Raw genomic sequence first — 18,727 nt, 5'->3', positions numbered from 1 at the left:
GACTGGCTCTTGTCAAAGTTTCCACTTGGACACATTTACATCAAGTATTTTACTGAATGGACTGTTTTTCAGGCGCTTTATTTGTGTTGCATAATGCAGGTTATTTTGGTTTAGTTTGGACTATTTTTAATTAGGGGTGCACCGAAATTTCGGTGGCCGAAACGTTTCAGCTGAAAACACACCTATCGGCCGATATGGAAAAAAGCATCGATATAGGTGCTGAAAAAAACTCTCTGCTGCCGCCACCGGCCGTCGCTCGTTAGTTCTCAGCCTTACCTGAGAAACCATCGAATGATCCTGGCACTGGGCATAGAGATTAGTGAAGGAAAGAGGGCCTCCACTCATCTCTATGCCGTTGGAGTACAGGAGCAATGTCACCTCCGCTTGCGGCGCCTTGTAAACAAGACCCTTTTTTTTTTTTTTTTTTTTTTTTTTTAAGCACTAGATCAATGCTTTTTTTGATTTAATGCTTTACATTGTAGAAGAGAGATGTGGGGTCTTATTGACCAAAAATAGGGTGATTTGTTGCTTTTTTTTTTTTTGTGCTGTAAAACTGACATTTTACAGTAATATCATGCAACATAAAATAAACTACCACTATTTTATTCTCTAGGGCCTCTTTTTTCAGAAAATATATCATGATTTGGTTTTTATGTAATCTTCAGGTCTAAAATGATTTTTTAAAGTCATCATAAAGCCCCTTTTTTTGTTTTTAAAAGCCCCCGAAATTCCTAAAATCACCTCCGATTTAAATACGGTTGTGGTTAGAATTGATTTTTTTTTATTGGGACAAGTAGATTGGGACCCCAATTTGTTCCCTGAACAAGTTGTTTTTTCAAAAATTTCCACTCTATTTTCCTTTTGTAATCATATTTTACAAGTAAACCATTAAATACAGGGCATTTCCATAGCATTCATGTTGCAGGGAATACTGTGCTCTCTACGCCCTTGTTCACGCTAGAACGCAGTGTGGGAAACCCACGATTTGCACCGTGCTCAAATTGCACTGCACTTGCAATCTGCAGCAGGTGTCAGTGCAATGTTAACGACTTCACAAATGCAGTGCGTTTGCCTGAACTAGACCGCGTGTTACCAAACTACAAAAGATCCGGTTGTAGTGCAGTTCAAAAAGTAGTTCATGCACTACGTTTGTGCGATTTGAGGCCATTCCAAATGAATGGGCTCAAATCACACTTCACTGATTCATATTTGAAATGCACTATATTTTCACTGGTTGATTTGCCTCTTTAAATAGCCAAGGAAAGCGTGACAAGGGGTATGTGTCTGACTAACTAAGCTTTCAGCTAAAACTTCATTTTTGCCCAAATAAAGAAATGGCACATTTTTAATTGAAAATGATTCACCCCCCCCCCCCCCCAACAAACACACACTCACACACTCACACTCTCACACACACACACACTCTCACACACACACTCTCACACACACACACACACACACACTCTCACACTCTCACACACACACTCACACACTCTCACACACACACACACACACTCTCACACACACACACACTCTCACACACACACACTCTCACACACTCACACACACACACACACACACACTCTCACACACACACACACACACACTCTCACACACACACACACACACTCACACAAGAAAGTGGTGTTACTTTTTAAAAATGGCGACAAACGGCAGGACTTGCGACGGATTCATATCAGTAAAGTGTATTTGAACCTGTCCTAACTGAGAGAAGTGTTGTAAACCTATAGCATGCAAAGTTGTGGAGTTTTACACGCTGAGAAATTTGCAGAGTTAGGCCCCGTTTCCAAATGGCATTTTGAGATCTCTGGCAGAATCACTGTGATTTGGCCCACAATTTCAAATCGCACTACAGTCATGGCAAAACACCACGCATGTTCGGTTGCCATTGATTTGCAACACAGTGCGGTTCTGCCACAATTGTCACCCAGTAAATTGCGGCAAACCACAGCGCACAAAGTTTGTCACTTCTGCTTCTTTTTGGGTGACAATCTTTACATGATGTATTTTGCCGCGACAATCGCAGCAGAACCGCATCGTGTTTAGTTGCAATTGAAAAATGAATGGGTTTGCCACAGTTGCAGTGCTATATAGGATTGCAGGCTGAATCGCAGCAATTCTGCCCGAGATCTCAAAACTCCAGATGTGAACAGATTCTAATGGAAACATATCAAATGTTAGTTGTAAAATTGTCTCAACAATGCAAAACAACTATACGTGTGGCGCAATCGCCGATTTTCTCCCAACATGGAAGAGCTGTTGTACATCTCCTCTTTCCCCGTCGCTGATAAGGCAGTAATCGCACCACACCGTTAAAGCAAACTAGAATTTGTCACGCATGTTGGTACCCACAATGAAAATGCCACAGGGTTTTCTTGGATCTGGCTTCCAACTACATACTGTACATACCACCAGAAATGAGTTGCAAATTCCTGTTGAATAACCCCCATTGTGCATACTAATGTTCTGTCAAGTTACGTATCGCTCCATTGCAAAAAGTTTCTGGGGATTTTTACACTGAAAAAAAATATTTAGATTCTGATCGGAAGCTTTCAAAATGAATTTGGCTGGTTTTCACCCACCCACATTATTTTCTCAAGCATAGTTTTTGTTGAGGTTTTTGGGGTTTTTTTCTGTTTGCTGATTTTTGTGACAGTTTTAAAGCCCTATGACTGGTAACATTTGTTATAAAGTTGTAGTTCAGCATTCCATGTAGGAGTACATTTACATTGCATTTTATAAATGATATTTTCAGTGTTACCAGTCGAAAATCCCCAAATTTCTTCTCAAAGGTAAGGGTGTTGGTGCTTTATTTATTAGTTTATTATCTTTTATATTTATTATGCACCATAGCTGCATATTACACAATGCTTATAGAAACATTCTAAGGGTCCATGTTAGCCTGCTTTGGGTCAGTGTCGATGGTAGTTTGTGATTAACAGGTATATTCCAATTTTCATTTGGTTAGTTTGAGACACTGAGATCTTTCATAGTTTCATGACAGGTGCTTTTTGATGTGCAGCTGACAGCCCTTTTGGCTGCATCATTCTTCTTCAAGCTGCTTTTGCATTCCTATTAAAAGTATAACTATAGGCAAAACCTTCTCTGTTCCAGTGGTCGGAAACCTGTGAAATCCTGTGCTGGCGTCAGCATCTTTTCCCAGAATTCTTCTCCTGGGTGTTGTTCTTTGGCTGCGCAGTAGTGCAGTCATCCAGGCATACTGCCTGTATGTGCATGTGCAGCTCAGTGCACATTCTACAGGGGATTGCAAAAAGGCAGGTAAGTGTGTTTTGCTGCAGAAGAGACATTGCATGTGTCTTCTGCAATAAAGACCCTGCCTGTTCTCAATTTATTTGTTTTTAACCAATTTTCATATTTCAATAGTCCGGGCAGGATTTTCTGTGTTCCGGGTGGACATCCTATGGCAAATTATGAAAAAAAAATTACAACTTCGAAAAACTCAGATACCTCTTACTAAATACATTTGGAGATATTTGTACTGTCCTGATGTTTTTGGGCCTCAAGAAATGAGCCATCAGTTCATCAGGACTGATCAATTTTCAGATATATACCATAGTTTGTCGACTCTATAACTTTCCTAAAGACTAGATATTAAACACCGATTTGGGTTATTTTCACCAAAGAAATGTAGCAGTATATATTTTGGCTTAAATTTATTAAAAACAATGATCTATTTCTAAAATTTTGTAACTGAACGTAAGAAAACCACTTTTTTTTTTTTTTTTTTGCCCACAATTTTCTTGTGGACTTTTGTGGACTGTCTTTTTTTTGTTTGGCAAAAAATGAAAAACACAGTGGTGATTACATGCCACCAAAATAGAGTTCTATTTGTGTGAAAAAATTTAGTTAACAAATTCTTTGGGTACAGTGTTGCATGACTGTGCAATTATTATTCAAAGTGCGAGAGCGCTGAAAGCTGACAATTGGCCTGGGCAGGAACTGGGTGAAGCTGACAGGCATTACAAATGGTGTTTTGAGATCTCTGGCAGAATCGCTGTGATTTGGCCCACGATTCCAAATCGCACTACAATTGCGGCAAAACACAACACGTGTGTTCGGTTGCTATCCATTTGCAATGGCACCTAAACACGGTGCAGTTCTGCCACAATTGTCACCCAGTAAATTGCGGCAAACCATATCGCACGAAACTTATCATTTCTGCTTCTTTTTGGGTGACAATCTTTCTATGATGTATGTTGTCGCGACAATCCCAGCTGAACCAACTCGTGTTCATTTGTAATTAAATAATGAATGGGTGTGCCACAGTTGCAGTGTTTTATATAGGATTGCAGGCTGAATCGCAGCAATTCTGCCCGAGATCTCAAAACTCCAGATGTGAATGGATTCTAATGGAAACATATCAAACATCAGTTGCAAAATTGTCTCAACAATGCAAAACAACTATACGTGTGGCACAATCGCCGATTTTCTCCCAACATGGAAGAGCTGTTGTACATCTCCTCTTTCCCCGTCGCTGATAAAGCAGTAATCGCACCAAACCGTTAAAGCAAACTAGAATTTGTCACGCATGTTGGTACCCACAATGAAAATGCCGCAGGGTTTTCTTGGATCTGGCTTCCAACTACATACTGTACTGGAGTTCTTGTATATCTCCTCTTTCCCTATCGCTGGTCAGGTACAGTGTTGCATGACTGTGCAATTATTATTCAAAGTGCGAGAGCGCTGAAAGCTGAAAATTGTCCTGGGCAGGAACTGGGTGAAAATGGCAGGTATTAAAGCGGTTAACATTTAGCTTTGCTTTAAATTCATTTGCATTCATCTCCTTCCCTGGCTGCAGATTAGCAGTATAATTTATGTGAATCTAAAGGGCAGATACTGATGAATGTTTAGTATACTGCACAGTAGTACAGCTCTCAATGTAAAGCAAGAAATCTAACGAGTCCTACATCCACAGTAACGGCGTGGATGGACAGATCTCCTGCTGCAAGCGATTGTATTCCGGCTGTTATAAACATCTTCAGTGCCACGTCACACATCAGGAGATAGACGAGCAAGGACAGTTCATAAATGAGTTTGAGTATGTTCATGTATATTCACTTGATTTTAGAATCGTATGTCAGAGTATTGTTCTGTGATCTCACCTTTACACATATGTACACACTCAGATAATTGCTGAGAATGGTCAGTCATGAGGCACATTAAGGACTGAGCCATATTAAACAGTCATGACTGTGCTTTGGGTTCTTTTCACTTGTGAAAGGCCTAGTAATGAGGAAGCTGTATTCCTGGTCTGTGTGCGTTTCTTCTGGAACAGTTGCTGTAGCTGAAATCTCCCTTCTACACTGACTACTGCTCTCCCAGCTGGTGCCTCTGTCTGCTGTTACCGCTCCCCGCTTGTGCCTCAGTGTATAAATACCAGACACGCTATTCTCTTTTAAAGGTCGTTTGATGACACATTAAAGGACATCTAGGCTCATTTTCATGTGTTTATCAATGTACATGCAGATGTGATCAGAGCAGTATGTCCTCTTGTAAATGTGTGGAATTCTGAATCTTTTATGTGTGTATTTTTTATTGTGCTTGTATATAGCACAGCCATATCTGTTCAGGTCACACTTCTGCTTGATACTGTAAAGTTCTATAGAAAGGCAGTGATATCCAATATGGAAACATGCTAGGCTAATCACACCAGAAAAAACAATAGAATCTTCTGGGTGACTAACTGATTTATTCTAGCTATGCAAACAGTGTGATATTCTACAGATGTAAACATGAACTACACTCAACACAAATCGGAATAATAAGAATGTAAAAGGCAACTCCATTGAAAACCCTTTGATTTTTGACAGTGTGGGAACAGTTTAGAACTTTCATTGAATACTTTTTGCAGTTTGTGTCCCCGTTGGGGAAATTTCCTTGCACGTCATATCCTGTTTGCACTATACAAACCACGCACCAGCATCATGTGACACCTTCTTAAAGCAGAACTACAATGCACCTAAGTAAAACCAGCCATAAACACTCATTCATTTTTAATATTCAAAGCAAACATACCCATCAATCCAAGTCTCCATACTTTATTTTCTTTGAGAAACACCTCCTAGCATTTATGGCCGTGGCCATCTTGAGTAAGGGCAGATAAATTATGTAGCATTTACTTCCTAGAATTCATCTGCCCTTAGCTCAGGCATGAGAGTATGCTTCGCTGACAAAACCCCTCCTGAAGACTCCTGGGTTGGATGATGTAGTTTGCCTAGGCCTGGAAACCAGGAAGTAACTTAACCACTTCAAGTCCAGACACTTTTACCCCCTTCCTGTCCAGGCCAATTTTCAGCTTTCAGCGCTGTCACACTTTGAATGACAATTGCGGGGTCATATGACACTGTACCCATATGAATTTTTTAGCATTTTTTTTAGACCGATAAAACTTTATTTTGGTGGTATTTATTCACCACTGGGATTTTTTTTTTTTTTTTTTTTTGCTATATAAATGAAAAAGTCCAAAAATTTTGAAAAAAGTATTTTTCTTACAAAATTTTGCAAATAAATAATTTAATCATAAATCTTGGGCAAAATGTATTCAGATTTCTTTTTAGTAAAAAAAAAACAAAAAACAAAAAAAAACCAAATTAGTTTATAACCAAAAATTATAATTTTTTAAAATTATAAAAAAATTTTACATTTTTTTTATATTTGTTTTTTTCTACATACTGTCACCCTAGCCGTACAGTGTCACCATGGTGACACTGTACTACTTGTGGGGGGTAATGTTTTTTTTTTGTGTACACTGATTGCTTTTACACCCGTAAGGGCTGTAAAAGCAATCATTTCTCCTTCTCTCTGGCTGCATTCTTGTAGCCATTGAGAAATGCTGTGTGAGCTGTGATTGGTCACAGCTTGAAACATGGTACAAGGCTGTTGTGAATAGCCTTGTACCATGTGACCTCTGTGATCATTCACAGATTTCACACATAGTAAGCAATGATGTCAGAAGTGACATCTTGCTTACTACTCTGCATGTGATCACTGATTGGCCAATCAGTGATCACATAATCAGGACCTCGTATAGAGATCCCATCCTACGATCGGTGTTCCACTGTGTCCGGAGGACACAGCGGGCACCGGATCATGGTGCTGTGCGGTCCCAGGGAGCACGCACAATCCAGAATGGTGGGTGCCGTTTATGAACAGCAACCCGCCCCTGGACTGCCACCGTCCTGCCGTTTTTATATACAGCGGCTGGACAGCAAGTGGTTAAGGAATTTTGTAAAATAAAAATGAAAACAAGTAAATATGATATACTTTCCTTTCTATTTAGTAATGCTGGCAGCATAAGGATTAAAAATAGTCAATGTTGATTGAGAAAGTAGAATTCTAGGAAAAAACTGTTTGTTTTTTTGGATAGCATAGGGGAGTGTTAATACTCATGTCTGTTTTTTGCCATCTGTGTCACATTGGGGAGATTTACCTTCACCTCCTGTCCCAGAGCTAAAACAGGAAGTGAGAAGAAATTCCGGCAAATAAGGGAGTCTCTTGCCCCCACCCCCAGGTCACCAGAATTAGTGACCCCATTAGAAGATTTCCCCTCCCTTACCTTTCTGGGGACAACTCAAAATTTGGGGAGAACAGGATACTTTTTCTTACAAGTACATGGTACAGCAGGCACATATCAGGAATATGAAATGTTGGCTTTACATACTCTTTAACCCTAGGTTCACATCTAAGCGTTTTCTGCGGAGTTTTGCAGAAACGCAGTCCGGTCCATTTAACATTATTTCCTATGGGACAAGTGCACATCTCCTCGTTTTTCACCCGGTTCATTTTTTGGAAAGTATCCGGGACTTGTTTGAACACAAAAGTTGCGGTTTTGGTTCTATAGACTTCAATGGAAACGCTACAGAAAGGCATGTATTGTGTTTTTGCGGTGTTTTGCATTTTACATCTGCCTAGAAACAAGAAAAAAAAATTAAAAACGAAAGTGCAAAACACAAGGCAAAAACCGCTCAAACACAACCTACATAGGTGTGAACCTAGACTTAAGGATAAGTAGTGGATACCCCCCTCCCCCTCCCAATTACTTACCAAAGTGAATGCAGCATCAGTCCCACTCCAGCTCTAAGTGTGAGAACTCAGTGATCACATGACCACTGAGTTCTCATACACGCTCTGAGCAGGGAGCAGCGACTTCTCCATCTTGCTAAGAAAAAATGGATAGCACAGTGGCTAAATGGTTAGCACTTCCGCCTGGCAGTACTAGGGTCGTTGGTTTGAATCCCAACCACGGCACCACCTGCCTGGGGTTTGCATGTTCTCCCTGTGCCTGCGTGGGTTTCCTCCAGGTACTCTGGTTTCCTCCAACACTCCAAAGATATGCTGGTAGGTTTATTGGATCCTGTCTATATTGGCCCGTGTGTGTGTGTGTGTGTGTGTGTGTGTGTGTGTGTGTGTGTGTGTGTGTGTGTGTGTGTCGCTGCGTAAATTGACAGCGCTATAGAAGTACCTGAAATATATGAATAAAAAAATACTTTGATTGCTATCTTGGTCCCCATTATATCTTGGTCCCCATTAGAAACATTTGTTATGTTGTAGCCTGACACTACAGTTGTTCATTTTTCTGCTCATTAATCTGTGCTCAGTATCACATAATGACAAAGTGAAAAGAGAATTTTAAAATTGTTTGCAAATGTATGAAAAAGGAAAAACTGAAATCTGACATTGGCATGAGTATTCAGACCCTTTGTAACAACACTTGATATTTAGCCCGGGTACCTCCTTCTTTATCATCACTGGGATGTTTCTACACCTTGATTGACGTCCACCAGTGGTAAATGAAATGGATTGGACATGACTTGGAAAGGGCTTTTTTCTTTTATGTGTTTTCTGATAATCGTATCAACTACTTTATTCATTTTGTACAGGTGGTGACCTTGTGGTATCGTGCCCCGGAAGTATTACTTCAGTCTACATATGCCACACCGGTGGACATTTGGAGTGTAGGATGTATATTTGCAGAGATGTTCAGGAGGAAGTGAGTATATGTTCCTGTTACTTTATCAGCTGTGTTTATTTGTGTGTTTTCCAGTAAACTCTGTCATAAAAAAGCACTCTTCATCTGTAAACCTCTGACACATCAGCATCTGATCCTTCACAGTAACAGGTTCTGGAATGTTCGCTTTGCATATAATATTTTCAGTTCGGTGGGTCTGAGATCACAGGAACATCAGGTAGAATTGTCACACACTTCTGTTTACTTCTCGTGTATACCTCACAGCCTTTCAGAATTAAAGATCAGGACTTGGCAGACCCTTATGTCCAGCCTGTGCACACTCTGCCCCTGATTTGTGTGTTTTTTTTTTTTTTTTAATAGCTGGTCACACACATTGATGGATATTTATGTAGGTCTTTGCCCATTGGGTAGATTACCTTTTCTAACTATAGATTCGTTGGGACAGAAGACCTCTCAATCTCCTTTTTTTTTTTTTCTTAATATTTTACATCGTAGGGGTCGGTTAGAACCTGTTAAATTTTCACTTTGTATCTTTCAAATTTTCCTGTCCCTTGGAGAACACAGCAAATTGAGGAACACCCATTCTTACATTTTTATTTTATTTTTGTTTAGTGTATTTATTTTGGCTTGAATTTAGCCTCTTGTGATTTCCTGCACAGTAGAACTGGCAGAGGAAAGGGCATGTCTAGGAATCAGTTTGAGAAACCACATACAAATATGCTGAAGAGGAGCATGATCTTGAGGATAGAGCAGAGTGGGTGAAAGTTGAGCTGCTCCTTCACTGTTATATCACTGTTTAGAGGCAGGGAGGTGCTTAACTGCAAAAATAAAAACTTACTGTCACTGCTCTATGGCAGGGCAGTGTAAAACTCAAGACTGGATTGACAAACAAGTGCAAAGTTTGCATTTGGTTTAAAAAAAAAAAAAGTGTGTTCAGCAGTAAGTGAACTTCTGTTTTAGCTGTGGTCTAAACTACATCAGGGTGTTTGGGTTTGAAATATCCATTAAAGGGGGAAGGAGAGGGGGTTGGGATTGTCCATTCCCTCCACTCAGATCTCAGATTACACTGTGCCATACTGTGCAATGTGATGTCCTATCCCCAGCACCTGCCTTCTGAAGCTCAGAAATGTGTAAACCGTGTGCTTTAGGATTCTGTAGAAAAGACAGGTTGCAGATAAATAGTTACAACTTGTACAATGTTTTGCTTCATCTCTGTGTATCACCTGAGGCTAGTCAATGTAGTGGAAAGGTTTACACCACTTTAAAGAATGCCTGTAGTGAAGAAATATGGAGGCTGTCAATGCTAACTATTCTTACAGGTGGTTACAGTACCTTCTAAGTCATTGACTTGGAGCAAGAATGCAGATGAGGAGTTCTGGCTTTGTTGATCTGATGCAATTATTTGGAGTCAGTGTCTCAAACTATTGAAGCCAGAGACTGCCAGGCACCTAGCATATTCTAAATGCAGTCAGCAATGTACAATCACTCAGTACATTTTTTTTTACTCCCACACTTTGCAGAAAGCCCAGACATGGAGAAACTAGGAAGTGCTCTGGTGAGATTTTCCCTGCACACCTTGGCTGCTGCCTGTAGCCAGAACATCCTGGGATGATCCCCACCCAATTGAGAGGAGATTACAGCAGTTCCCCATAGCAGTTGTATCTGGGTGTTTTTGCCCGTTATTCCATATGTCTATCTTAAAATGAATACATTGGGTCTGCGACTGCTAATATTTCAGTTGTAGATGATTTATGACTAGGTCACCCCTTTGCCTTTGCTGAGAATGGATCATCTTCAAGATTCCTACTCTTTGTGGCGTTATCCATATTATGAAATAAACATGGAAAGATTGTGGCTCTGTGCTTGTCATGGCACCACAGGAGATGTCCAGATTTAGGAGCCAATTGCACAGGTGCCCTCCACTGAAGTCTCTGAGAAATAAAATGAAACCTTTAGCTTCTTCCACAAAGTGAAACATCAATTTTGGGTGCATTTGCCCTTCCTTTTAAAGTTTCTTTTGTTTTCATGCTGAATAAGCAAGTTGTTGTTTTTTTTTTTTCCTGTTATTTTTTAGACCTCTGTTCTGTGGAAGCTCGGAGGCTGACCAGCTTTGCAAGATTTTTGAGTAAGTTGTGTTTTGTAACATCTGGAAAGCAGCAGAAATTTGGTTTGTGCTAGATCATCACAAATTAACAGGGCTTGTGAAAAGTTCAGCCAGTGATTTATTTCAGTACTTGAATACCTTTTTATAAAATGAACCTCTAAAGACTTTATGTATCAATGTGTACTGTAAGAACTGGCATGTTTTCCCAAGTCTCCAGACTTTAATGGCAGGTCTGATGTTGACCAGTGGCTGAGGAGAAACAACAGCAAATCTTAGTAAGAATCTGTTGATACATAAGGACTTTAAGCTGACCATAATTCCTCCATCCATGCTGTACAGCTCAGATGGACGTATCTCTCACATGCCTATTTGTCAGTTGAGGGATGCCAAGTAGGAGGCAGCTGACAGGGCCACCCACTGAGTGAATTTATAAGGGATTAACCATTTACTGTCAGATCAGGGGATGTTAAAGCCCAATTAAGCCTTCTATTTAGGTGCTTGTCGCCCATCCACATTACATGTACTGCGGGCAGCACAGCTTGGCTAGGCAACTTAACCATATGTCGTAACCCGGCTTCCGAGCTTCAGGCTCGCATGTGCGCAGCCCCTGCTGACCCATACTTGTAAGCAGGTTTCAGCCAATAATTTTGTTCATTCAAAGCACAGAGTTCTGTGTTTACGAACACACAGAACTCCTATGTACTCAGAACAGTGATCTGGCTGTTTTCTGTGAAAAGCAGGGAGAAAAACCAACCAGATCTGTGAGTAAAAGTGGCACACATTACACACAGTTAACCCCTTGATTGCCCCTTGATATGAACCCCTCCTCAGCCAGTGTCATTAGTACTGTATTATATCTGATCACTGAATTAATGTCACTAGTGACGTCTGTGTCAGTTAATGTCCCTCCCAGCCAGTGTTTGTTAGCACCAACTTTCCTGCCACACTATCACAGTCCCACTAGAAGTCACTGATCACCGCCGTTACAAGTATAGCTTCTATAGCTGTGTAAATTCCAATGTATGTGTGTAATATAAATGTGTGTGTGTGTGTGTGTATACCCCCCCATTTCTTTCTAATAAAATAAAAATATGTGCATCCAAATCTGCTACTAAATAAAGAAACCATATGTTGGAGTACACTACAAAAGCTGAAACGTACGAGGTGCAGGAATCGGGCATCAGTAAAGTAGTCATTTAAAGACCTTCTCTGAGTAAAAGAAAAACGCTGTCCTGCAGTGCGACTGTCCCTACACTGCAAGTATTAAATGCTCATTTATGTCTGGGGGACGGCAAAAGGTTTTAGTTACCTGATCAACAACTGGCAGCTGATGCTCTTCTCTACTCCTCTATGCTCCAGCAGTGGCCTGTCCCTCAGTGTCTGTGTATTGCAGCGCTATAGGCCCATCACTGGATTTGATGATGCCATAAGACATCCGTGCACCAGAGCATAAGGGGGGCTGCATTTATTGGTTTGACAGTCAGCCGAAGGCCTGCGGTAGCTGATGATTGGCCAAGTAAAATGGCTTTTTAAAGCCCCCTAGACCTAAATGGGAGCAATTTGGCTATGCCCAGAGTTCAGCTTTGAAGACACTATACTTTGGCCTTTTACACATATTTCGTTAAGAAATGTGGTCACTCCATATAAGAGCCGTAGGGACAGGGCTATCTTAGGGCTATCTTTCTAACTGTTACTCTCTATCCAAATCCATTCTCTTATTGAAAAAAAGAGCTGGAAAATATTTTTGGCACTTTGGATTTCCTCATCTTACCCAAACCCACACCTGCAGCTATGAGAGCTGTATGCACTGATCCTGCCTTCAGTTAGCAGCTGCCATTGCGCTGTGGGTTCACCATTAATACATTGTGCTAGGAGCAGGCAGTGAGGCTTTGTCACTTAGCCTGGTATACTTATATTTCTGAAGCAATTTCACACAAAAAAATTCTTTCTAAGAATATTTCTGCAAATAAAGTATACATCGATGGTAAACTTGTTAAGTCAGGTAACAGTGCAGTCATCTGTAGCAAGGATGGGATCCCACTTGGTTGCTCTGGGTTTGTACACTTTACCTTTCTTGCTAATGAATAGGCCTACGTGTGTCACCTACCATATGTCTTCTCTCTACAGTATGATTGGTCTACCTTCAGAGGAGGAGTGGCCAGAGGATGTCACATTACCACGTTCTGCTTTTTCACCCCGGAGTCAGCAGCCAGTAGAGAAGTTTGTCTCTGAAATTGATGCAGCTGGTGCTCAGCTTCTGCTGGTATGTATCATAAAACTTCATAGTGGGGTTCTCTCAAGCCATTTTAAAAAATGGAACCAGTGCAAAGTATTGGCTCTGTAGTGGCTTATTCCATGCAAAATTGATATTTCATTTATATGTGGTGCTGATGTGCTAACACCTGCTGGCTTTTTATTTCTTGGAAAATTTATTATTGATTTCTAGCACAGGTCCCATCATAGTTCCAACCATCTCTTAAGTCTTCCCCTCTTCTACATTAGTGTAGTTCCCAGTTTTCTAGTTTGTCTCCATTATGAAAAATAACTCTCCAGCAGGATTTCCCCTTGGGATTGCTGCAGCAAAACCTAAAGTGGAACTACACTGCATCTGAGCACAACAATCCAAAAATGCTATTTAATTAATTTTTAATATTCAAAGCAAACTCACAAATTCACGTCTTCATGCTTCATTTTGCTGAGAAATCACTTTGAAAAACACATCCCAGCATTTCTGCCTGTGGCCATCTTGAGTAAGGGCAGATGTTTTATGTAGCATTTACTTCCTGGAATCCACTGTGTGCAAACCAACACACACAGCATGCATTACTACAATGTGTGTAATGCTGAAGAAGCCTCATGGCTTCTGGTTTCTGACATCGCAGAGTAGGGAAAAGAACGGAAGTTCCTCCAGCCATCACAGTGCAGATTTCAACAGTACTAGAGAGTCTGGGAAGGGAGGCAATAAAAGGGGGAGACCCCTTTCTGCCACCTGTGAAAGTGGTCTGGTGGCTGTAGAACCGCTTGATTGCTTTTACCAGAAATGCCATTATCCAAGGGTGTATATATATGTACGGGGGATGTGAAGTAGTTACGTCAGCTGCTGAAAGTGCTTGAAAAACCCTAGGTTTTAATATCAGTATAGGTTAGAAAAAGCGGCTACCTTGTTTATCTATACAGGATAAGCTTCATGTAAAAACCATTTTTTTTTCCTGGGTACCAGGTGGAAAATCACATCTTTACAATGTCTTTCTTTCTAGGAAATGCTGACATTTAACCCTCAGAGGCGCATCTCTGCATCACAAGCTCTGCTTCACCCCTTCTTCTCTGAAGACAATGAAGCCTGCCCCAAACCAGATGCCTTCTCACGTGTACATTCCACCGATAAATGAAACCAACACTTATGTCATGAATATTAGATTACATCTATTTTTTCTTACCTGGAACTTGCATTTTACATACAAAACATCTGTAAGAGAATTTGTGGATACCACCTTCATTTTTCTTTTTCACTGAAACTCAACGATATCCTTGGGTTTTGAAAAATCGTCTCTTCTGACTTTCACAGATGAAAACACCCTGCCGTTTACTTCTACCACTGCCAAAACTGACGAGAAACATTTCTGCCTTTGTCACAAATATACCTGGCCTGACACTACACAACCTAATGCTCAGTACATGGTCTTTGGGCATAAGCTAAAGTCTTTTTATTTTTAAACAAAAAAAAAAAAAACTTTTTTTTTTTTTTTAAGGGTTCTAGTTTCAAAATACAACTGCCTATGAAATAATTTTGCACAGATTGAAATTTCATTTTGGTCCTGACAATTGTATTTGTAATCGCTTTTTTTTTTTTTTTGTTTGTTTTTTTTGACAACAGCACATTTTGTTGGATCTCAAGTTTTATGGAGCTTTGAAGCCTCAAAATCTGTTAGGTTTCTGGATGCTGGATTGGAAGAGGAGGAATTACTTAGTTTTGATCTGAACTGTTCTGCCATATGCCTTATACATGACACGGAGTCCTATAGCAATCCTGTCATCTTGTTCCAGGTCTTAATCCTGGCTGGAAGCAAAACATGTCAGCATAGACTCTGCTATGCTGTAGGCTTAAACTCTCCTTGGGAGATTACAAGTTGTTTTCTAGGAAGATAGGCTTTCAACAAGATCTGAATTTTCCACAAGGCCTCTTCCTAGTAATATGGGCCTAGAGAGCCTCCAGTGGGGAACCCATTTAGGATTCCAAACTACCAGAAATGTTTTTTTGTTTTTATTTTTGCTTATGTTTGTCTACTAATCATAGATTGTGACTATTTTTCATTTTATCTATATTTAATGTACTGTTTTATATACTATGTGTTGAATCGGTCATTGAATTTGCCCTATCACCATAATGAATTTGTTATATGCACGTCATATGGAGTATGTTCTTTTTAAGAGTTACTATTTACAAGCGAATGTTACTATACCTTCACCTTCCTTTAGAAATATGTATTAGTATTTATTCCAAGATCCTGTTTAGCTTTATGAAAATGAACTTTTAAGGTTTTATACAAGTGTCCTCTAAGAATGTGCCAATACATGCCTTTTATGAATTTTGACTGTTTTGTTTAATTGTGCTTTATTTGTAATCACAGTATGGACATCAGAAAACTATGGCGTTATTGTGAGAATAGTTTATAGAGTGTATTCAGATTGAAGGAGTTCATGGAAAATTGATGCCGTTCTGTTTTAAATGGGACAGATTCATCCAAATGCATTCAGATATATTTGATGTGGAACAAATACAGTGAATATAAAAAGTCTACACACCCCTGTTAAAATGTCAGGTTTCTGTGATGTAAAAAAATGAGACCAAGATAATTATTTTCATACTTTTTTCCACCTTCATTGTAACCTATAAACTGTACAACTCAGTTGAACAACAAACAAATATTTTAGGTGCAGGGAAGTAAAAATGAAAAACTTATTATGGTTGCATAAGTGTACATACCCTTAACCACTAGCCTACAGGGCACTTATACCCCCTTCCTGCCCAGGCCAATTTCCAGCTTTCAGCTCTGTCCCACTTTGAATGACAATTGTGCGGTCATGCAACACTGTACACATGAAATGTTTATCATTTTTTTGTGACAGAGCTTTATTTTGGTGGTATTTAATCACCTCTGGATTTTTTTTTTTTCTTAAACAAACCAAAAACCACTGAAAATTGTGGAGAAAAAAAAACTTTTTTTTTTTCTTAGTTTTTGTTATACAATTTTGTAAATAAGTGATTTTTCTCCTTCACTGATGTGCGCTAATGAGGCTGCACTGATAGGTGGCACTGATGGGCATTGACAGGCATTACTGATGGGCACTGAAAGGCAGCACTGATATGTGGCACTGTTAGGTGGCACTGATAGGCATCACTGATATATGGCACTGACTGGCAGCACTGATAGGTGGCACTGATGGGTGACACTGAAAGGCAGCTCAGATGGGCCCTGATATGTGGCATTGATGTGCACTGGTATGCACTGATATGTGGCATTGATGTGGCACTGGCACATGGCAATTATGAACACTGACGTGGCACTGCTGGGGCTACACTGATCATCAGGGCACACTGATCATCAGTGCCCTGATGATCAGTGTACATGCCCCCTCCGCGGAAAGCCAATAACCAGCATTTCCCTGTTTACATGTGATCAGCTGTGATTGGACACAGCTGATCACATGACCGAGCCCTTTCCGTGAATTGGTGATCCGCTGTGTCCGAGGGGCACAGCGCACCACCGATCGCCGCGCTACGTGCTCCCTGAGCCTCACATGCGCGGTGAGAATGGGAGGACGTCATATGACATCCTCCCAGAACGAGAGAACCGCCTTGCGCCCATCATATTACTATATGGCGGGCTGAACGTGATTAAACTAATTTGTTGAAGCACCTTTTGATTTTATTCCAGCACTCAGTCTTTTTGGGTATGAGTCTATCAGCATGGCACATCTTGACTTGACAATATCTGCCCACTCTCCCTTGCAAAAACACTCCAAATCTGTCAGATTGCGAGGGCATCTCCTGTGCACAGCCCTCTTCAGATCACTCCACAGATTTTTGATCGGATTCAGGTCTGGGCCATTCCAAAACTTTAATCTTCTTCTAGTGAAGCCATTCCTTTGTTAATTTGGATGTATGCTTTGGGTCGTTGGCATGCTGAAAGATGAAGTTCCTCTTCATGTTCCGCTTTCTAGCAGAAGCCTGAAGGTTTTGTGCCAATATTGACTGGTATTTGGAACTGTTCATAATTCCCTCTACCTTCTGCCACCACCATCATGCTTCAATGTGGGTATGGTGTTCTTTTGGTGATGTGCAATGTTGTTTTTGCGCCAAACAGTTCAACCTTGGTTTTATCAGACCAGAACACATTTTCCCACATGCTTTTGGGAGACTTCAGATGTGTTTTTGCAAAATTGGCAGCCTCCCAAACCAGTTTTCTTCTCTTCTTTTCATACATTTTGGAGGAACGCCCAGTTCTTGGTAATGTCACTGTTGCGCCATATTTTCTCCACTTGATGATGACTGTGTTCCATGGTATATCTAATGCCTTGGAAATTCTTTTGTACCCTTCTCCTGACTGATACCTTTTAACAATGAGATCCCTCTGATGCTTTGGAAGCTCTCTGCAGACTATGGCTTTTGCTGTAGGATGCGACTAAGAAAATGTCAGGAAAGACCTACTAGAACAGCTGAACTTTATTTGGGTTAATCAGAGGCACTTTAAATGATGGCAGGTATGTACTGACTCCTATTTAACATGATTTTGAATGTGATTGCTTAATTCTGAACACAGCTACATCCCCAGTTATAAGAGGGTGTGCACACTTATGCAACCAAGGTTTTTTTTTTTTTTTTCAATGTTTACTCTCCCCCCCCCCAAAACATTTCAGTCTGTTTTTCAATTGAGTTGTACAGTTTTTAGGTCACATTAACAGGTGGAAAAAGTTTTGAAATTCTTTATATATTTTTTTTTTTTTTTTACATCACAGAAACCTGACATTTCAACAGGGGTGTGTAGACTTTTTATATCCACTGTATATTTAAAGCCCATGTCCTGCCAAAACATATGCAAATATACTGTACTTATGTGTAACAGTGATGCATACCTTTCCAAAACCATAACTGGATTTACTGGTAATTTTCCATTTCTACGTGGAGGTCTGCTTTAGGGCTCATGCACACAGCCATATCTGGCCATATAGCATACATTCTTGCTTATTTACCTGGCAGGGAGCCCACAGATGCTGCCTATAGACCACCTAGACAGTGGCTGTACGCATACATTGTTTATGCACTTGAAGACACAATTTTCTGCATCATTCAAACCAAAAAATTAATTAAATGGCACTGGGTGGTACATTTTGCAAAGGGGAGCACCTGAGATAGGGTGAGTTTTGCAATGACATCCCAATTTATTTTACTGGCTTGGCTCATTAATTTTTAATCTGGATTTTGAATTTAAAACTGAACTTCAGGCAAACAATTGAATACACAATTGTAATACCTTCATGTGGCCTTGCCAAAGGATGATTCTGTCTAGACACTTTTATGGTAGAGTTCATAGAGACCCCAACTAGGAATGATG

General features: G+C 40.3%; 1 protein-coding gene across 1 annotated transcript in view; it reads left to right on the top strand.

Annotated features, from left to right (window-relative positions):
- The window catches only part of CDK4 (cyclin dependent kinase 4), a 62,122-nt gene extending 46,416 nt beyond the window's left edge, over positions 1–15,706 (top strand). The window contains exons 5-8 of the mRNA XM_089692729.1: positions 8,922–9,031; positions 11,085–11,135; positions 13,242–13,377; positions 14,372–15,706. Coding sequence (XP_089548855.1) covers positions 8,922–9,031; positions 11,085–11,135; positions 13,242–13,377; positions 14,372–14,503 — 429 coding nt within the window. The 3' untranslated portion in view covers positions 14,504–15,706. The remainder of the gene's footprint in view (positions 1–8,921; positions 9,032–11,084; positions 11,136–13,241; positions 13,378–14,371) is intronic.
- Positions 15,707–18,727: the final 3,021 nt, after the last annotated feature.

This window comes from Staurois parvus, unplaced genomic scaffold (genome assembly GCF_062004578.1).
Source record: "Staurois parvus isolate SC_StPar_1 unplaced genomic scaffold, SC_StPar_1.0 ptg000023l, whole genome shotgun sequence".
NCBI classification, from domain to species: domain Eukaryota; kingdom Metazoa; phylum Chordata; class Amphibia; order Anura; family Ranidae; genus Staurois; species Staurois parvus.
This window is presented reverse-complemented; position numbering and strand designations above follow the sequence as displayed.